We start from the raw sequence: 23,019 nt of genomic DNA, 5'->3' as shown, positions 1-23,019 counted from the left end.
CATCTAATGACACCAACTTGCCTTAAACTAATTTTCTGTCTTTTTTCTCTTTTTTCTTAAAAAATTCTACAACTGACAGTCACCACAGAAAATACTTTTAAAACCTATTATCTGGGAGCCAGTGAGATGGCTAAGTGCAGAAAGGCACTTGATGTGAAGCTTGACAACCCGAGACTGATTCCTGGAATTACATGGTAGAAAGAGAACTCAAAAGTTGTTCTCTGACCTCAGCACAAATGCCACGGCACTGAAGTGCCTACATACACAAATATAATTTTTAAGAAGTCTGTTTACTGTGGTAATCAGATTTTCCACAAATGTCCCTCAAAACCTAACTGAATTTTATGAGGACCTGTATTTCTCCCTTTACTATGCCTTTTTTTTTTTTTTTTTTTTTTTTTTGGTTTTTTTGAAACAGGGGTTCTCTGTATTGCTTTGGAGCCTGTCATGGAACTTGCTCTGTAGACCAGGCTGGACTTGAACTCACAAGAGATCCACCTGCCTCTGCCTCTCCAGTACTGGGATTAAAGTTGTGCACCACCAACACCTGGCACTATGCTTTATTTTCTAACCATCCCCTTTATCTCAGCTTTTAAGAGTCTCAGAATGAAATCTAATTCATTCAAATATAGATATTAATAGCTCATCACTTAGACAACTGTTCTCCTGGAACACATTCCACGAGATTACTGTTGCCTTTATTTTAAGATTGAAGCCTCCTAATGACACTGAAAGCCCAAAGACAGTCTCATAACAACATTGTACAGCAGAGATATTCATATTTCTTAGAGCATATGAATAGATAATGCATTCTATCTGTGTCAAACCTGCAACCTCAAGATTAAAAAGGGGGCTTTAAATGCATGGTAGTAACTGTAATTACCAAATACAAAGAATGTAAGAGACCAGAAAGGAAAGTCAACAAATTAAAACTTATTTGAAAACTTTACTACAACCATAGCATCTGAAACTCTGCCTCCACATAGTTTTAATATGCAACTGCTGCTAAGAGAGTAGGAAGCAAAAATCGGATTTCTTCCTTGAAGGGCCTGCCTGAATAAGAGCAAATTTCTACAGGCATCATAAACAAGGTCACTTCACTTGCTTAAGAATAAAATATTATGCTGGGCAGTGGTGGCATGCACCTTTAATTCGAGTACTAGGAAGTCAGAGGCAGGTGGATTTCTGTGAGTTTGAGTCCATGCTGGTCTACACAGCAAGTTACAGGACAGCCAGGGCTACACACACACAAAAAAAAATCTTGTCTTAAAAATAAATAAATAAAATATCACAAGGTAACTAACTTGGTAATTCCAGAGTAATGCTTTTATTGTAAGCGATCAAAATATCCTAAATAAGGGGCATTTATTGCACTGATGGGTAAGAGGGTAAAAGGGGGAGGAGGAAATCTTTATGATTTGTCTCTGCTAATATAAAAGATGCCTTTAAACATTAGAACTGCCTCTGTGACACCTTCATAATAATTACTAAGAGGCTTATACAATTAGATTATCGTATAACCTTTTCATACTCAATAATTAAGTATGCAGAATTCACTGATTAGGAGAACAAAAAGATTGAATTGTGTGGCTCAACTGCAGGCCTGACTGGACAAAAAAGAACTTAGGTTGATACTGAACCCTCCTCACTATCATCAACACAGTAAAGCTTCAAATATAAATGGTTAATTCTAAACACAGACATCACTGCAAACAGTGTACAAAACCTCTTATTTTGTAGAAATGTATAAAATGTAAAACTAGATTACTTTCCAACCCACCATATAAATTTAAATATATAGCATGTAGTCCATTCAATATTGTCACATTAATACCATTTGACAGAATTCAATAGTGCATATTAATAATGAGAGATAACCTTATTATATTGAAATACTTCTTTCATTTAGGTAATAATTTCTTCAAAACCTATACTATACATATAAATAAAAGTATAAGGCCTCTCAAGACAACTTACCTCTGCCACTTTCAGAAACTCTGAGATTCTTGTCATTCTAGTCAGGAACTTCTTATAGATGTCAAGACCTTCTTTGCACTGGTTCTTTTTCATATCAAAATATTTTTCTGCCCAAAGAAGCATGAAAATACTCTTAATTACATTTAAAATAAATTTTTAAGTTTTTTAAAGTTTCCTAAAAAAGGAAAAGGATTAGGCTGTATCTCTAAAAAAGATCATAATTCTCTCAAAGGACTTATCCAACAACAAAAACTAGTGCTAGATTAGTTTGAACACTTAAAGCAAATTAGAATCAAGATACTAATACATTAAAAACTTAAAGCATTACTGGAACATACACTACTATTTTGTCTACAATACTGCTTTGGGATATTTGTATGTAAACACACATATTTAAAACACTAAATCTATTTCTAAATATTTTACTAACATTCTAAGATGGCAACTTTATCTAATGTCACTTCAAACACTCCCTTACATTTAATCTGTACATAGTAATACAGAGCTTCACTGATGGAAGATGACCAACCATGAAGTCAATGGCTATGACTTCCAGTTTTATTTGTTTTCATTTGTTCAGGTACAAAAAATAAGTATAATTTACCTGTCCTCAAGGATTGAAGTACCCCTCCATATATTTGTATTGCCCTAGTCTATGGAAATCGCATTTAAATAAACTGTCTAAGGGGAGGGGGCATACCAGAATGAAAATACTTGGCATCTGATACTTAATACCTTGGCACTTTTATCATTCCTTTTAAACTCCATCAAAACCTCAATTTTAAAAAAGAGAAAGAAGGGAAGGAGGGAGGGAGGGAGGGAGGGAGGGAGGGAGGGAGGGAGGGAGGGAGGGAGACTGGAGAAGTAGCTCAGAAGTTAAGAGCACTTGCTGCTTTTCCCAAGGATCAGAATTCTGTCCCGGCACCCATGTCAAGCAGCTCACAACTGTGTACAAACCCAGCTTCAGTGGATCCATCTGGCCTCCACAAACACCTGAACACATGGGTGTCATACACACATACAAATATACACGAAAGTACTCATTAATAGAAATAAATTAAATCTTTAAAAGATGTATTTCTATGCAAAATTAACTATTTCAAAATACATCTTGATATGTAAGAAAACATCACAAATTCCTAAAATCCCCCCAAAGTAAAAGGTACACAAAAGAATAAATGTTGTCTGGCTTAAAAATAATTACCGATTTCAAGATTAAGTTTTATGAACTAAGAATATAGTTCTGTGATAAAGCATAACTTAAATATCCAAGAAACCCTGGATTATGTAATACCCAGCACACACAGAGATGTACCTCAAATTTAGGGGAAAAAATACTATATATACACACAGACTAATTTTACAAGGTTCACTGTAGAATAAATGTTGAGGAAACATTCTAGAACAAAGAAAGAAGAGGCTTTCTATTTAAGTATATATATAACATAAAATATACTATCATGCCTCAAACTAACTTTACAGGTTTGAAGTATTCTAAACAGTCCAAAAAATAATTACTGTTATATCTAAAAACAAAGTTTAACTGGTTGAATATTTTCGTTATAAAAATGAGAATTTATCCACTTGTGTGGATATACATGTATATGCACATGTACTAGAATAAAACCTTTTCTCCAAATAATATTTAACATGTGTCACAATGAACTTCACAGCAGCTTAAGCAACTACTCTGCCAGTGTTACTAAGTTATATGACACAAAAATAAAAAAGTTGTGTGTGGTATTGCAATATTTACCCAATAAATTAATGATTCCTTCATTGTATGCTGCAAATAGTCTAATGGCATCTTTGAAGAGGAGCATGAAGGCAGCATTTATTACCCCATTTGTAAGTTCGTTACTATTAACCTAGAGGAAAACGGAAAATAAGATTAGCTTATCTCATATTTTAAATGACACTAACAAAATGATTCCTCACTAGAAAGACAATAAATTAAAACATGTCAGCAAAGGAAAAGAGGGTTTATTTTCCCCAGGACATACAAGTTTTCCAATACATGAGTTTTCTGATTTCTCACAATCAGAATTACAGGCAAATGTTGTAAAATTATCAGTTTAAAAACAACCCACCCAAAACACACACACACACACACACACACACACACACACACACACACACACAAACTACAACCAAACAGCAAAAAAGCAACTTTTGAACACTCATTCTAGTTTAGAATTGTGATCAAAAGTGAAAATGTCATTTTATTTAACTCTTGGAATTACTCATCTACATCTCAAGTCTCTTAATTATAACTTTATTACAAGGCTATAGGTTTCCAAAGTGTATACTAAAAAAACCTATGAGTAAGATCAAGTAAATTTTGCTATACAATAAAGTATAATACAGACACTAAAACAAATACTTTTATATAGACCAAACTATGTATTAAGTGAAAAATATGGGTTGGATCTTCAGGGCTCTAATATAAACCAAAATAACATTCCCTAAACATCAGTTTCCTTTGTCTTCCAGAGCTATAGTCTTCAAGTAAGTGCTTTTCTCCCCTTTTACAAAAGGAAAATTTAGGCCCTGGGAATTATATTCCCTTCTGTAGCTAATCCAGCACTACTACCATAACACACAAAAAAAAGCCACAGCAGTATGCAATCCAATGAAGAATCTGCCTATGGGATGCTAGTGCTTCTGTAAATACTGAAATTTTAATTTCATAGAAATTTCAAATGTCACAAGAAAAACTTTTCAATTATATAAAAATAGGAAAATGACAAAATGTTTCTTAAGTCATTAGGTATTAAAATGTGACACTTTTTTAGTCTATGAAACACATAAATAGTTTGCTGAACACTTGGTCAATACTCACTGCCCAAAAAACATCATTTAAAAATTCCACTATGCAATACATAGCAATTTATCTTAAATGAGATTGGAACCTCCTTTTTAATCTAAATAGCTGTCATGCTTTGAGTCCTACCAAACAAAAGGATTAAAAAGGCTGTGCACAAATAAATCCTTACATTTTTAAAATCTAAAATTCCTGTGAAGAATTTTAATAAAGCACTTTACCCCATCACTTGTTTTAGTCTGTATAAACTAAAATTCTAACACCAGAGAAAACCTGACCATTAGCCAAACAGTACAACATGGAAAAATTTATAAAAACTTGAGGATAAAGCTAACCAGTTATGATTATCTAATTTTTTAGAAATTTTGAATTATAAAAGCATATCAACTTACATTAAAATCAAGAAGTGCATCCATTTGATTCTGGATAATTGGTACAGTCTTTAAGAGTTTTTCTGTGTTCATAGTTCTCATAACTCCATCAGCCCTATTAAAAAACCAAAAATAATTCATCACTAAATTTCCTATTTGGCTCGCTATTTAAATAACAAGACTGTGATAAAATATCATATATTCTGAAGTCATTATTGAACTCTAAATCTCAATTAAGGATTATATAGAAAGAATGTAAAACCAACAGCTGGAGACTAGTGCTATCAAAAAAGGGTAAGGGGTATATGTGTACATTGAGATGGCTCAGTAGTTAAGTGTATGGGTTGGTTTTCCAGAGGGCCTAGGTTCAATTCTTAGCATCCATGTGGCAGCTCACAACCATATGTAATACCAGATCTAGGAGATCCAAATCCCTCTTCTGGTCTCTGTGGACATAAAAAAAAATGGTGTACACACATACATGCAGGCAAAACACCCATTCACATAAAATATTATTTTAAATGAAAGTGAAGATTTACACATTATATAGTTACTACAAGAAGAAATGGCATGAATCTCAGTCATTAAAGGCAGATTTACTTCTTTAAAAGCAAAAGAAACTATTGCCAGAAATCACTAAACAATTAAGTATTATAAGAGTCAGGAGTTGATTCCATTTAATTTCTTCATAGCCAGGTATAATCTCATTTCATAAACAAACCAGGGCAGGAATATCACAAGTTCCAAGGGCAGTCTGTTGCAAAATAGAAACTTGAAAGTTCTGGGAATGGGGCAGCAAGTGAAGTAAATTTAAAGCACGTTTCTAAAAGCCTATGGTCCAAAAAAGAAACTAAGGTATAGGACCAGGACCAACTCCAAAAAGCTGTCTTCTGACCTCCACCATGGCACATGTATGTTTATGGCACTCTCACACTAATAAATAAAATTATGGAAAAAGGGTTCTGACAACAGAACTTAGCAGTAGAGTGCTTGCCTAACGAGAGGGAGGGGTGGAGCATTGTTTGAGTCAAACATCCAAGGCTTTTAAAAAGAAAGTTTCCCAAAATACATTTTTTAATCAGGCCACTCTAAGCCATACTAAGAACAATGACAACAAGTTACAAAATGCAGGAGTTTACTGAAACAAATACTGGACTGCCTCAGTCTGCCAACTATTAATCAGCTTTAGCCTGGCTAACTTCATTAATATACCCATCAAATGTTTTCTCTTAGATACCACACTGGTTGACAGCAATTGCTGGAATCTAAGAGAACACAATGTCTCGTTGTAGCATGCCCTTATTTTCATATCATTACACTCTCCTCCCAGACACTCTAACTTCTCATTTAATCCCTTCTTTTTGATGTCATTTTTTTTTTTACTTTCTGGACATTTCTCCATCACAGTATCTTAAATGTTGCTGGTTTAATTTAAATCTTCTTGGTTTAATTTAACATCTAAATGAACAACCAGCCCAACTTCTTTATCTAAAAGTCTCTTTTATATTATTCACAGATACATTACCCCAACCCTTAGCTCCCAAATGGAAAAAGGACTAAACTGAGACTTCATTCTATGAAAATAAATTTAATCTTACAAAACTATTTTGATCAAATATTACTATTGCAAACATTCTCTTGCAAATATTTAATTTTCTTGTACCTTTCTCCCCTGCAGTCAGTCATTTAACAAATTTATAATCTTGAATGAACAAGTAATTCATTCACATCCATACATGACTATTTAAAAAAAAAAAAAAAAACCACACAGGGGATGCAGTCGATAGTAGAATGTTAGCCCAGCAAGAATTAAAATAAACCCACTGGGTTTTTTTTTTTTTTTTTTTTTTAAATCACACAATGTGCCTAAATATGTAACATAAAAATCTGTAGAAGTTAGTTTGGTAAAACAATCTCTCCTTGACTTAAAATGGTTAAAAAACCAAACAATTTTATCTTTTAAATGTCTTGTATATGTCTACATTTGTCTTAAGATTTCTACTTTAAGCCAGACTGTAGTAGTGGCACATGCCTTTAATGCAAACACTTGCGAGGCAGAGGCAGGTGAATATCTGGGTTCAAGGCCAGCCTGGTCTGGTCTACAGAGTGAGTTCTAGGATAACCCAGGCTACACAGAGAAAATCTTCCTCCAAAATAGCCCCACAAATTAAAATGGGGGGGGGGGGGGAGAGAGGAAGAGAAAAACTGGTATTAAGAGTGGCATAAAGACTGTGGGAGTGGCCAACCAAATGACTGGTCCAGTGTTAGACCCATACCACGATAATGAGTCTACCCTTGACACTGCCTGGAGTGCCAGGACCCAAAGTTGTATGTCTCAGAGACCTAAGATAAAAGCAAACATGAGTCAACTTAAGGATATTCTGCTATATTTATAGATTGGTAACTACCCCACTTGTCATCAGAGAGCCTTCTGATTAAACTGATGAAAAGATCCACAGTCAAACATTGGCCTGAGCTCAGAAATCCTGCTGAAGACAGGGATGAAGGACTGTACCAGCCGATTAAGAACATCACAAGGGGACCCACAGGCACAACTAACCTGGACTCATAGGAATTCACAGAAATTGAACTGACAACCAGAAAGCCTGCATGGACCAACCTAGGCCCTCCACATATGTGACAATGTGTGTTTGATCTATTTGTGGGACTCCTAGCAGTGGGAGCTGGCTCTTAGGAACTAGTCCTCATATTGGGTTGGCTTGCCCAGCCTTAATACCAAGGGAGGAGCTTAGTCCTACCTCAACTTGATAAGTCATGCTGTTGATGCCCATGGGAGGCCTGCCCCTTTCTGAACAGAAACTGAGGAGGAGTGTATTTGGACAGGTATGGGGGCAGGGATGGAATGGTGAGAGAAGATGGAAGGGAAACTGCTTTGGGATATAAAACGAATGAATACATTTAAAAAACTTCAATGGTTCTTTCCTGAGCTATCATGATATAACTTAAGGGGGAAAAAAAATCTACCTATAAGATACTAAACATCAAAGTACTAGTCACATTATTCACGTGGTTAGTTCTTGTGCTTAGATGATCAGTACTCATAATGCAGAAAAATAAAACTCAATTTTAACATGCATGATGTCTCAGCTGGGAAAGGCCACCTAAATTCAATCCTCAGCACATTCACTAAGGGTGAAAAGAGAGTCCCAATTCCATAAAGTTGTCTGACCTCTACACATGTGCCATGGCATACATGGCTCCCATCTTACCATGCACACAAGACGACAAATAATTTCTGGAAGAAAAAGATTGTAAGTGGACACTGTTAAGCCCTGACCTAAGTGCTGCAGTCACTCCCAAAGCCTCTTAAGTGGTTTGTAGCAGCATCTTCCCAATGACAGGGCCTGCAGTCCTCAGCCCTAGGGTCCTGAAATGAAGGTTATGAAAGTGAACCCCAGGTTTTCCTATGACACAAGCACCCTTTGACCTCTGTCTAGCTATGTCTAGATTTTGGTATGAGGTATAGAGTTGAGCAATACAGAATGGATAAAGAAAATCACCGACAAGCAATCCCAGCCAGCTGCTTAAACTCCATCAAGATGGGCTTTGTCATGTGTTAGCTGCACTGTGAACATGGTAGCCAGGGTGCTCTTCACCTCTTTTCATGACTCAGTATCAAGAATTGATGGGCAGCAATGGGAAAGCCACTATGCATATTAGAGACACCTTTGGCACATTTAGGCCACCAGAACAACCACACAAAGCAACTGGTGTCTGCTGCATCAGTACTTTCTCATCCATCTCAATCCCTGTACTATGACAATGTTTTCTTGGGGGGGGGGGGGTAAAGGAGGGAGGGAAAGGGAAGGGAAGGGAAGAGAAGGGAGAAGAAATAATAAAGAAAACTGGTGATTCCCCTGCCTTTTTCCTCAATACATGGATTATAGGCATATGATATCAAAACTAGCTACAAACAGTACAGAAAGGAATGAACAGACAGATACCCATGTTTACTAGGAAGTAAACATGCTACAAGTAGTAACAATGCCCAGACAGATCTACACATTTAGTGATTCCCACTTTTAAAATCCTGGCTGTAAGCAAGGCCAGGACTCAGGAGGCAGAAGCAGACAGACCTCTTGAGAATTCAAGGCCAGCCAGGGAAACATGAGGTCCTGTCTATAACCAAAAGAACTAATTAAAATTATTGGCTGTTTTTTCTACCAAAATTGACATACTGATCCTAAAACTCCTATGGAACTGTAAGGTAACTAAAACAAATTGAACATAATCAACCGAGTGGGTGGTAAATAGGGATGGGGGCTGGGGAAAGAAACTATAGGAAATTAAATCATATAGTAGGGTTATGTCACATAATTTTGTAAACATACTAAAAAGTAATTATACATTTTAAAAGGATGAACTTTTAATCATGAGAACTATAACTCAGTAAAGTTGTTATAAAGATAGATAGAACTTTTTTTTTAAAAATCCTACTAGAGAAAGTATGTGGCATTCCTCCAAAGAAAAATAAAGTTTAACTATAAAACTGGGTAAAGTTCTGTGACTCACAATGTATAATTCCTGTTTTATAGTTGTGACTCACAATGTATAATTCCTGTTTTATAGTATTTGATATTTTAATTAGAAATGAAAACATAACTCACCCTCTCTTCACTTTTGTGAAATCGAATGCAACTTGTCTGTATGAAACTGCCTTTTCATTTAGATATCTACTATACCGTCTAATAAATGTAGACATATCATAACCTGTAAAACAAAGTTTTCATGAATGTTAAAATCTAAAGTTTACCTACTAAAACAACTTTATTATTCAACAGCAAAAATATGCTATCCCAACTACATTCAGTGGTGTAAATTAAGTAATAATGAGTTTCTCACTAAACTTTTTAGAGTCATGTTAAAAGTCAGGTGCATCATATACGGCTTTAAAAACTTTTTCCTTACAATTTCACTAGAAAATCTATTTTGCTTCATCTGACCCACATGCCTATTCTTTACTTTTCAAGAGTTTGGAAAACATATTCCCTTTCATAATTTAAGAACCTCAGAGCTCAAGCTTAACACCCAGCAGAACCCATAATTCCATCCCTCAAAAATAGAAATGAAGTTTCCATTTTTATACTTGTGAAACCTTTAGTTGTGTATTATTTAGGTCAGGTGTAACTCACATGTGCCAACCTTGTAAGAAATATGGAAAGCATTGACCAGTAAAAAGGACAGTAACATGTATGTTGAAGGCACAGCCAGTATTTTTAAGTATTTTCAATAAAACCTTGCATGTTCATACAAATCACTCTAACATTGTTTCATCATAATCAGCAACAGAAAACTCATCATTATTATTTTTTAAGATACCAGAAACCTTGTATTTTAGCTACTGTCTGGGTCAAAGGTCTATAAATTTTTTCTCCTCAATGAAAAATAGGTCAATTTATTCAGACATATTTGATCTGATCTCTGCTTTATAAAAACACAATAATAACACACACAAAAACAACTTGATTTAGTATTAACACTTACCAATGTGCAAATGTTTAAGGACTGCCTACTAAAAAGTCAGAAGAAACCAGACCAGGGGAAAAAGGAACTGTTGCTGCCACCCAGTCTCATACCTGCTTAAAGTACTTTATGAAACTCTTGTTTTTTTGGTTCATGCTGTTCCCTCCCCTTTTCTATTCTTCCTCATCTTAAGAAGGAAAATACCTCTTGTTCTTCAAGTTTCAATCAACATAATTCAAAATTATTTTTAATCTTTCATGCTCTAGTATCATTTCCTCAAGAATAACTAGAGGCTGCTTATTATAAAGCAGGTTATCCTACTGACTAGTTTAGTTATAGTTAACATTCCAGATACCGGACTCCAGTCAAAAATACACTGGTACACTAGTGATCAAAACTACTTACTAAAAATCTCAATGAATAAATGTTAACTATTAATCTTACTGATAAAACCTTTATAGAATATATGTTTGTTTTGGTTTGTCAAGACAAGATTTCACTGTGTAGCCCTGGCTATCCTGGAATGCACTCTATAGACCAGGCTGTTCTCAAACTCAGATATCCACCTGCCTCTGCCTCCATGTGCTGGAATTAAAGGTGTGTGTCACCATCACCTGGTTAGAATGTATGTTTTTAAATTTTTTGTAAGTAAATGTGTATGTGTCTGTGTACATGTGTGTCTGCATATGTGTGCACTTTCCTGGCCACTGCATGCATGTGGAGGCCAAAGCATAACTTGTAGAACTCTTCTTTATTTCCACCACATGGGATCAATTAGGGGTCAGGTTTGGCAACAAGCACCTTTACCCACTGGGCTATCTCACCAATGCATTCTGTAAGGTAGATGCAAATGCTAAACAACTAATCTACCTCTTAATAAAAGGAATAAAAGTCTAAAATTCTTTACCACTAATTTTACTTAATTTCTGTGTCTTAAGAGAAACTATGCGATTAGGAAGCCCAGCTGCTCTCCCAGAGAATCAATGTTCAACTCCTAGCACCCACAGGGCAGCTAACAACTATCTGTAATTCCAGTTTCTTTATCCAGCCTCTGCAGACACTGAAAACATGTACCACAGAGACATACATGCAGACAAAACACCCATACACATAAAATATAAATACAAGTTAGAAGTATTAAAACAAAATAAATTAATTTTCACCTCAAGGAAGTGAAAATAATAACTGAGACAAAAACCAACTGGATGTTTGTACAGATTCTATAGCTTTGCATAGGTTCCCCTCCCCCCCCCCCCACCGCTACAGACTTAAAAGTAAAAGCTAAATAAGAGCTAAGAAGCATTAATTAAACAGATCCGCAAACAGAGCTGGATATGATGGGTCATGCCTATAATTCCAGCACTTAGGAGGCTGAAGCAAAGGACTACAATGAAGTCCAGACCAGCCTGAGCTCCTAAGACCCTGTTTCATAAAATAAAAGCAAAAACCAAAGCAACAACAACAAAAGAATGAATATTAATATTTCCAAATAGGTTAGCAATCCTTTATGTGGTCCTTCCTAGTTCTGACAGTCTATAATACTAATGTCCCAGTTTTGGGCAACAGACTCCATTAAGACAGAATAAACATAGATGGCTATAACCAAAATATGGCAAACTGAAGTGACTAGATTCAAAGTGAAACCAATGGAACTGTTAGAGAAGCACAGTAAATATCAGGTGGGAATACTAAACTCACATTCTATACTTGTGTAAAAGTGCTGTTATGTAACCCAGTACAATGTACTGAATATATACAATGAAAAGCCATTTAAAGTTAAATAAAAAAGGAACAGCCACGTTATCAATGTCAATAATATTATACTCAACTATGTCCCTACAATGTAAAACATCAACTATATATTTCCTTATAATAAAACAAATCCAAAAGGCAGTAATATCAAAGTAAATACTTATTTAGTGTGCCTGGTATTATTCTAAGCACTTTAGGGTTAGTTATTAACTAGGTTAAGCCACATAAACTCCTGAACAGTGACTACCACCATTTCTAATTTTACAGACAATAACACAGTGGTAAAGTAAAATTGATGAAGTCCATGTAGTTCTAAGTGGCAAAGCACAGGCAGTGCTGCTCCAGAGTCCATGTTTGCAAGTAACTACCCTGGTACTGCCTATCAGAGATTCAGGTGCTAATATCAACCTTAATTCCAAATTAAAAGACATTAAAATGTGATTTGATGCATCAATATGTTAATACAGTCAAATATTTCAATAATCATTATATGGGTTTACTCTTGGTTTTCTAGGGGGGAAAAAGAGTCTTTACCTTGCAATCCACTTTTATCCAAAAAATTGCTTAAGTTAAACAATGTGTTTCTTGAAGCCAAATACTGAATGAAACGCTGGAAAATAAACAATTACAAAAGATTATGGTGCTGCCATCTTACAAACTTTTAATTTGAAAGTAGGAGGAAAGTGATGGTTAACATATTTCAGTGAGCTTATTTCAATTTCCCATCCTCACTCTCATTAGTTTTCAAACATAAAAACATAATAGTTTTCATTAATACATTTAGTACAACCTGATAACCACAACTGCAATACTAAAGTCAAAATAATTAAATGAATTAAGCACTTAAACTACAATCAATAATTCTATCTTTACTATAGCATAGTAGGATACAGATAAGTATAACCAGATTATATATGTACTTTTTAACTCACTCCCCCTTCCTTCCCTCCCTCCCTCCCTCCCTCCCTCTCAATCTCTCTCTCTTCTCTCTCTCTGGCAGGACCTCAAAAGTTATTTCACAGTTTCATCTTAAGCATTGAGCTCTGGGAATCAAACTCAGTTCCCCATCTTTGCACAATAAGCACTTTACTCACTAAGTTACCTCTCTACCTCCAATATCTGGATTTTGGAAGGTCCCAATTTTTGTGACTTTTTTTTTTAACAAAATATTCCCAATCATACAAGAGTATGTTAAAGTGTTAAAGAGACCTCCTGACCCACTGCCTAGGTTAAACACATTAAAATATGCATTTCCGAGTTTATAATACAATCACAACATCATAGACTCCACTGAAAACAGTTCTTTAATCTCATTTCCCTCCTTCCCTCATCAAATGTGACTTTGTTGAAGCAGGCATACACACTTTCTGACAATTTATGATGTACATATTGATATAATTTTGTACTCTATTTGAAATTTACAGGCTATGTATAATGTACTCCTAAGACTCGGGAGCTTAAGGAAATAGGATGAAGAATTTGAGGCAAGCCCTGACTATGCTACATACAACAGAAAAATAAGTCAGGTATGGTGGTACAAACCTGCAAGTCCAACAATCAGGACATTGACACAAATTCAAGGATAGTCTAGGCTTTAAAGTGAGTTCTAGGCAAGCCAGCAATGCACACCAGAACTATGTCTCAAACAAACAAACAAAACGCTTTTAAAAATCAACTTACAGCAATACCATACAGTATTCTTTGTCAATGTGCGCAACTCAACAAAATGATCCACTAATACAACTACCATAGTATTCCAACAATTAAGTATCTATTCATTTATAGGTATTTAGTCCTTCTTAAAACTCTCTACTAATAATGCCCTGACATCTTTGTATTTGTTATCCACATGTAAATCATTGTCAGAACATACTTCAGGCTGGACTATTAGGCAGACATCTATATAAAAAGTACATCTTTTCAAAACACTCTCAAAATGTTCTCCAAAGTGACCATAGTACATTACCCTAACTGGCTTTTCAATACAACTCCAGACACACAAAAGGAAATGCCTCTCTCTTCACTTCTGAGGGTTTCCTTTCCCTTCCCTACTGTTTTAATATATGCAGTAGCTCTGTCACCCTATCTGACCTTTATGACATCATCCCAAATAGACAAGCATTTTGAAAAGCAATTTATAAATCAGACTTATGTTTCATCCTTATCCTGAAACAGCCTATTTTAGAAACATAAAAATATCAGGATATTATCACTGCAATTTTTATAGGCTTCATAACAATTTTTCTTCTCTTCGTACTCTAGTAACATGTATTTTATTCTAGTCTATCAAGACATTTCACACAAGTCTGTAGGTATAATAAATCTTGTGGCTTTAATCAAGTTTTGATTTATGTCTCAAAAAGCAGCAAACTCAATCATCTTGTCACCAATCTGACAAACAGCAATGTTTCATAGTTTCTCATTTGAGGTAGTTCAGAATGTACCATCTTAAAAGTATCATTTCAATAATGCCAAAATATTGGTGATACTGAATCTGATTGATAGGCCCATAAGCATTTATTAGTAAGCCTCTCTGAATCAGTATGTTTGAAACTCTTCACAATAAAATGTTTAAAAGCACTATACTTCCTCTTTTAGAACCAATATTTATCTACAAATTTTAGTCACCAACAATGTATCATGCTATAATGTATTCTTTCTTAAACTGTAGTTAAGACTGCATATGGGTAATGAAATTGAACATGGAAAATTTGAAAATTCTGGCAACAGTAAAGGAGCTCTGAATGGGCAAGAACCAAAATTAATTTTAAAAAATATATACATACATACATACATACATACACACACTAAATCCAGTATTTCTGGAAGCTTTCACTTGGTTATGAACATATAATACACGTTGATCTGTGCATGCCATCATACCACCGGATACCAACTAATGCTGTCTGAATGTCTCAGCTCAGATGAGACCACTGTGTGTTATGAACTTCAATGACTTTACCTATACAACAAAGTTTTCTGCTTTCATACAAACATGATGTGTGGGGATAAGGTGGGAAGGTGAATGAGAATGGCACAGTGCATGTGAAGAGGGTCAGAGGACAAATTTGCAGGAGTAGGTTCTCTTCTTCTACCATGGGCAGACCATGTACTGACTCAGGTTGTCAAGCTTCTTTACTCCATTAACACACTTATTTAATAAATAATAAAGTTCTTCTAGTGTCTTTATTATCAATAAATAGGCTCTATATACCTAATTTCCTTTTTTATCTTTTTATATTTTTGTATGTGTACATGTAAGGGTAAGAAGAACTCTGTGCAGTTATCTCCTCTCCCCCTAAAATATGAGATCTGAGTATGCAACTCAGGATGCCAAGCTTGGTAGCAAGTGCCTTAATCCACTAGGCCATTCTACCAGAACCTGTACATACATACATTTCACATACATATACCCAAGACCAATACAACTCTCTTGGGCAAAGGGGAGTTATGAGGAGAAAGTTTAAGAAGCCTTGGTTAATTCTACTTATCCATCATGGTATTATCACAAAACTGACAAGAAATATAAAGCCGACAAAATGATTTGTTTAAGCCATTTAGCTATTATGTGGAAAATAGGATAGGAATTCCTAGCTACCCCATGTCAAACCCCTATAATACAGAATCAATCTTTAGAGATTTTTTCTGTGTGCAGTTTCTCTACTTTAACACTAGTGGCAATTGGAACAGATCATTCCTTGTTTCTAGGTAATAATAGATCCCTTCTATCTGTAAACAAATGTTCTCTGAGGGTGAAACATTATTTCCTTCCCTATTAAGAGCTACCATTCTATGGTATTCCTATCACTACAGCATAAAGAAACCCTATGTACACCTTCTCACAGCTACAGAATTGCCAGTGGATAAACCTGAGTTTGGGGGGGGGGGAGGAGACAGGAGAGGTGGGGGAAGAAAAGATAAGTACTTAGTGTTTTAGACAGGGGAAGCAAACAGAAGTTTATGTGCAAAGCTCAGTGAAATGCTATCTTTCTCTTATCTGTTGACCAACTGTTAGAAACAGTAATCAACTTTCTATTTTGCTTTTATCAACACTGGTCTGCAATTATTACATCTGCCTCATTTCAACATCTGAAAACTAACACTGATACTTTGCCTCTTTGCCTAGTGGTATATATAGTTAACTGTATTTGTAACTCCTGAAAGTCTTCAGAATGAATACCCTTGAGCAAACACACTTGTGTTAAAAGCACACACTACTATTGTAGTTGAGGCCAAACTGTTTTGAGTTACATTTAAGCTAGCATACCCAAACACTTCAACCAGATCTATGAACTGGCTGCAATGAGTTTAGAAGCAACTGACTAACACATGTCCTTAACAGTTGCTGCATCGACTAGTACACATTTTAGGCCGCACTTGTAGAAGCCATTTTTAAAAACTACAAACAAATCTCAATATGGCAGTATAATAAGGATAATCTGAAAGCTCAATTCTAGGTATGGATATTAGATTTTAAAAAACTGAAACAAAACAAAACACCATTTTACAGGTAATAGTGGTGCATATCTTTAATCCCATCACTCAGGAGGCAGAAGCAGATGAATCTCTGTGAGTTCAAGGCCAGCCTGGTCTACAAAGAGAGTTCCAGAACAGCCAGAGCTGTTAAGAGAAACCCTCTTCCAAAAAAAAAACAACAGTGGGGGTTGGAGGGGTGGGAGGGTAGGGGGTGGGTGGTTTAAGCTGGAGAGATGGCTCAGTGGCTAAAACACTGGCTGCTCTTCCTGAGGATTCAGGTTTAATTTCCAGTACCCACATGGTCGCTTGTAACTATCTGTAACTCCAGTTCTAGGGTACCTGACACCCTCACACAGACACATGCAGGCAAGTCACCAATGCATATAAAATTATTAAATAAGAAAAACTGAAATATAAAACTATTTGGCAATGATAAACAATACAAAATATGGTGATACTTATAATAAGCAGGAATACATAAACAAGCTAAATACAGTTTTGTATCAAAAGTATGCTTATTGTTACCACAAAAAAAAAAAAAGACTTTCAGACAAGAACCAGAATAAAAGAATGAATATGTGTGTGTGTGTGTGTGTGTGTGTGTGTGTGTGTGTGTGTGTGTGTGTGTGTATCAGGAGTTAAGATTTGTTGGAATGATACAGCTGCAGGAAAATTCCTCTTTAAGTCTCAATTTTAGTAATACTGCATTGGTATTTGTCAGAGAAGAGGTGTGACTAAAAAGCCTAAGATAGTAAAATGACAGATGTCAGAAAACCATGGTGTTCAGAAATCTAACAGGACAAGAAATCCATTTTCATCCCCTTGATAACTATCTCAAGATGCATCTTACAAATTACTCACCAATAAAACAGATTTATCTAGTTTCATTCAATTATTCCATAACAGCTTTATTAAACATAACTTCACAAATAAGTAGAGTAGCCAAGAAACCCATTCAAGGTTAAGAACCAAATAGTGATTGATAACTATCATGGAAAACAAGATGATTCTTTCCAGACAGAACATCCATCAAGGCCTCTATTTGTTTATCCTTCTGAGCAGAAAAGGCACAAGGAACCCCTCTCTATGGTAAAGACATTTTTATCAGTCCCTCTCAGCAAAATGTCACTTTAGCACTCAAAAGCATAACCCTCCACTAAGCAAAGTTTTCCACATACAACCGTATGCAGTTATACAGTAACTCAATGGGTAAAAATAATAATCATAAACATCAGGCAGATGTAGACATATAGTTGATAAATGAAGACTGGAAAGACCAGTGCTGCTTATGGAACCTAATGCTCAGAATTATCTGTGATTCTCCATTTCATTATTGAAATGGACCTATGTTCTACTTTCTAGTGTTATTCACCATTTTTTTCTCACATGAGTTGTGATTTTTATTTTTGGCCATACAACTTGCTCTTTTTATCTACATTCAGCTGCAGGAGTTATCATGAATGAGCAAAGCAAGTTAAATAATCAGTAATCACACCAATATATTTGTCAGTTTTTTAATGTAATTATCAAGTTTTTTCCTGGACTCAACATGTAAACACAGATGCCCTGCAAGCCTAATGGCTTGAGTTTGACCCCTGAAACTCAACCTCCCACCCCATACAATAAACAAAACACTTTGTAAAAAGTTCTTACCTCATTTCCATACACCATCAAATGATGAGTTGTAATGAGTGATTTGAAGACCACTACCCAACTACTGTTAGTAGTTCTTTCAAATAAACTGTCTGCCAACTGTGGGATGTTCACATTCATCTCATTTGTACATTGAATTAAGTCTGTAATTAAAAAAAATAATAATAAGGTTAATTTATTCTCTGATTTTAATTTACTGCTAGTGCCAGATTTCCATAGTAGTAAGTATTTAAAAAAAAAAAAAAAAAATCTAACAAAGTGGAACAACAGTTTGGACAAACTACTAAAATTCTTTCAGGAGGTAAGGGCACTTGTTATCAAGCCTGATGACAAGTTCAAAACTCAGAGCTGGACCCACACTCACTCTCTCTCACACACACATACATTCTCTCTCTCCCTCTCTCTCCCTCTCTCTCTCCCTCCCTCTCTCTCTCTCTCTCTCTCTCTCTCTCTCTCTCTGCCTCACTCTTAAATGGCATGCACACTTGACACATACACAAAATAACTAACTGATAGTAAATAATGTAATTAATTAAAACCTCTTCAAGGGAGAGGTGAGAGTACTGGGTAGTTTCACATAGATGATCAGTATCAGAATATTAATCCAGCTCCCTTAGGTATTATTCAGCATCAAGTACCTTATTCATCTCAAAAATGAATTGCTTTGCAACCCTAAAGAGTTACAGATGCCTTACTACCTGTAACTTTAAAAGTTACAATTCTGGCTATATTCATACCTTTAGAGTTGAATCTGTAAGTTTTTCTCTTAAAAAAAAAAAAATCTTTCAAAAGAAATCACATATCTAGAAGCTTGAGCTTTATATCCTTAGATATTTCTTCTATATCCTTCCAAAAGCTATTCTGACAAACTATTCAAGTTCTACAATATAGTAAACTACTGCCTCAAAATATTATTATTTTTTTGGTTTGGTGTTGTATGTGATTTGTGTATATGTTCATGTGTACATGTGAGCAAATGCATGCAATGTGCATGTGTGCATGCACACAGGCCAGAGATCAATGCCAAGTGTCTTATCTATTGCTCTCCACATTTTTTGAGACAGGATTTGTCACTTTATACCTGTTTCAGCTTGACATCTTCCTGCCTCTGTATCCCCCAACATTAGGGTAAAAGGTGCCCGCCTGTATGTCCAGCTATTTACAAGAGTGCTGGGAATACAAATTCAGATCCTCTTACTTGTACAGAAATCACTTTACCAACTGAGCCATTTCCCCCAATCTCTTGGGGCATCTTTCTATTTCCAAAGTTAAACCTGCTATCAAACTGCACAAAGTACTCCTCCTACCTATTCTCTCTGCATTTGTTAATAGTGATACACATTCTACACATCAGTAAGATAAGCTTTCTCATCCTATCTCCAGCCTCCAAAAAGCTCACCCCCTTTTTTTAAATCTCAACACAGAGACTCTGTAGGGGGTTTGAGGGATATTGCAAGTATGAATATTAAAGGAGGGAATGAACTACTCTGCAAAGTACAACCAATACTCCCACTACAACTTTGTTTCAGCTATCCCAATGTCTTTCTTTGCAATGCTTCACAAATTGGAAATATCTAGGATGTTTGGCACTGCTGTTCCTTCTAACTGGAACACTCTTTTTCCAGATACTTGCTTTCTCACTTTTTTCCTATAGATCTTTGCTGAAATGTCACATTTATCAGATAAACTTCTTTGAATATTACTTCATATTAACAAATACTTAGGGCACTTCTGTAACTCCATGCCATAATGGAGTTACTACTTAACTTAGAGATATGATATGACTATCTCTAAACTCTTAGTTTTTTGTGTGTACAGTTGCTTTGTGCTCCACTATTTCCCTAGAGACCAGAAACACTGTCACACACACAATGGTCAACTCATCTTGGTATGAATTTGTATACTTTCTTTTTTGGAGACACATCTATTTGTCCCAGGCTCACCTGACATTCTCATGTAAAGCAGGCTGGCCTCCAACTCTCCGCCTGTCTTCCAAGTACTGAGAATTACTGGCATACCCTGGATATGTATATACACTTTAAGAAAGCACCTAGCCAGGTAGTCCAGGCAGGAGGGCTGCCACAAGGTCAAGTCTGGCTACATAGAGAAGCTAAGTAAGGCCAGTATAAGCTAGTGTGAGATGCTATCTCAAAAAACAAAACAAAGCAAACAATCAAACAGGGAGAAAGGGGAAAAGAGGAAGAGGTAGGTAATAAGAGAGAAGAAGGAAGGAAGGAGGAAGGAAGGATGAATCCATCCACCCAAAATCGTGTTTCTTAGTTATATAAAACCAACAGGCCACAGCTATTTGCCCTTGTCAAAAAGTTGAAAAACAAACCCAAACACATAATGTGCAATTTTCAAATGTCAAATTAAAGAACGTCTAACAACTTTTCACTATAATCCTTAAGAATTCTGCTTGGCTTAGAAGTAATCACATGGAAAGAAGGATAACGCCACAGGTTGCAAGGTAATATTTCTAATACAACAAAACAAGAAAAATGAAGAATTCATGATGGATCATTTACCGGACAAATTGCAAAACCAAAGTTATACAAATATCACTAGGTGAGAAACTGCATAAACTTTGTTGTATATTTCTCCAGTTCCTTAATTCCACCAGTCACTCTTCACGAAGGTAACTCTTCCTCTGTATGAAATTTCCACCATAATAGCAACTTAAAATGCTTCCAATTCAGAAAGGGAAATGCTTTTGCCACCTGTAACTAATCAAAAGCAAACTTCCTAACGAAACTCTCATATTTGAGAATTTGTCCCACTCTGAATCCATGGTGAGTGGGGTTTTTGGTGGTGGTGGGTAGTGTGTGTGTGTGTGTGTGTGTGTGTGTATGTATGTATGTATGTATGTGTGTGTGTGTGTGTGTGTGCACGTGTGCACGCTTACTGGCTGGCCTGGAACTTTCTATGTAAATCAAGCTGACCTCCAATTCCCAGAAATCCACCTTCCTCTGTCTCCCAAATACAGGAACTAGATACATTTGTCAACCATGCACAGTTCTAGAAGGCATATTTCTTAAAAACAAAAACTAACAGATTTTTTTAAAAAGTATTTACCACAATATAAAAACTCAAGTCCTTTATCAACACTTCATTAACAATTCCCAAACCCCACACTCAAAAAATATACAAATAAAATAAAAACAAAACAGCCTGTAGGTTCAAATAATGAGAATTTCTAGACTTTAATGTCATGAAGAAAATTCACTGCTGTGGGATATCTTTCTTTATATGTGAATATGTGTTGCTCTCACTGGTTGATAAATAAAGCTGCTTTGACCTATGGCAAACCAGGACTGAGTGAGGCAGTAAACCCAAGCAGAGAAACAGGAGAAGGGCACAGCCTGGGTGACCCCAGGCCAAGGAAGCATGGCAAGTAAAATATGAGGTAACAAGCCATGAACCACATGGCAAAGAACTGATAAAAAACATGGGTTAATTTAAATATAAGAGCTAGCTAATCAATAAGCCTGAGCCATCCACCAAGCATTTATAAGTAGTATTAAGCCATTAAGTGGTTACAATTTGAAAGTTAGTAAGTAACCACTATTCTCACAGTTGATGGAACCATCCACTACCAACCAAAATGGTCTTGCTTTTATTATTAATACATTCCAACTTTTAACTAGAATTAGCATCTGAGAAGGCAGACACACTAGTTCTATTTATATAGATCAGGTTCTTTCTTAAAAGTAAAGAGGTCACAGGAACTCACCATGTGATTTATGTCTAGAACTAAATCATCTAGAACTAAATCACCATAACTGCTAAGGGCATTTACAAACTTACAGAAAGGATGCCCAAGTACTTTAAGAGACAGAGACACACTATGTAGCGAAGAGAACCTTAAACTCAATCTGCCTGCCTCAGCATCCCAAGCACTAAGATTACAATTGTATCATCATGCCCAGAAGCAATGACCCAATTTAAAGCAAATCCTAATTTATAACTACTTAACCACAAGCATAAACACAAAACATCAGTCTCTGTATTTTTCAGAAGGTACAAAAAAAGTTGAACAGTTTAATTCATCTTATAACAAAATTCCTAGCCCAGGCCACAAGCCTACAAGAGCCTCTCTGTTCTGGTATTTCCTGAAAGGCCTCGGACCCCTTAGCAAGTAGAGAGCAGGTTCTCTGTTGAGCTGTGAGAGCACAGCTCTGAGACTAAGGCACTAAGGGAGTCAGTATGTATGCACAGGTCTCCTTTTGAACTAATTCCAGGGCATCCATCTCTAGATAGGATGAAAGATCTACACTACAGGCAGAGCTACACAAAGAAACTCTGTAAGAAAGAAAAAAAAGGAAGATAGGAAAGGAAGGCTGGGAAGTAGGGAAGGAGGGAGGGAGAACAACAAAAAAAAATTTTTTTTATCATACAGCAAAAATGCTAAATAATGTGGTAAATATGGAAGTTGCAACCAGACTTAAACCAAAGCAAACTACATATGTCAAAGGACATCTG

General features: G+C 35.8%; 1 protein-coding gene across 12 annotated transcripts in view; it reads right to left on the bottom strand.

Moving 5' to 3' along the window:
• Picalm (phosphatidylinositol binding clathrin assembly protein) overlaps positions 1-23,019 on the bottom strand; it is an 82,180-nt gene that overhangs the window by 33,530 nt on the left and 25,631 nt on the right. For all 12 annotated transcript variants that reach the window (XM_051192202.1, XM_051192206.1, XM_051192200.1 and 9 more), the window contains exons 2-7: positions 18,538-18,680; positions 12,943-13,018; positions 9,801-9,903; positions 5,194-5,287; positions 3,734-3,845; positions 1,978-2,084 (exon numbers count right to left, since the gene is read on the bottom strand). In XM_051192202.1, coding sequence (XP_051048159.1) covers positions 1,978-2,084; positions 3,734-3,845; positions 5,194-5,287; positions 9,801-9,903; positions 12,943-13,018; positions 18,538-18,680 — 635 coding nt within the window. The remainder of the gene's footprint in view (positions 1-1,977; positions 2,085-3,733; positions 3,846-5,193; positions 5,288-9,800; positions 9,904-12,942; positions 13,019-18,537; positions 18,681-23,019) is intronic.

This window comes from Phodopus roborovskii, unplaced genomic scaffold, assembly GCF_943737965.1.
Source record: "Phodopus roborovskii unplaced genomic scaffold, PHOROB, whole genome shotgun sequence".
NCBI lineage: Eukaryota > Metazoa > Chordata > Mammalia > Rodentia > Cricetidae > Phodopus > Phodopus roborovskii.
The sequence above is the reverse complement of the archived record's forward strand: the minus strand, read 5'-3'. Positions and strand labels throughout refer to the sequence as shown.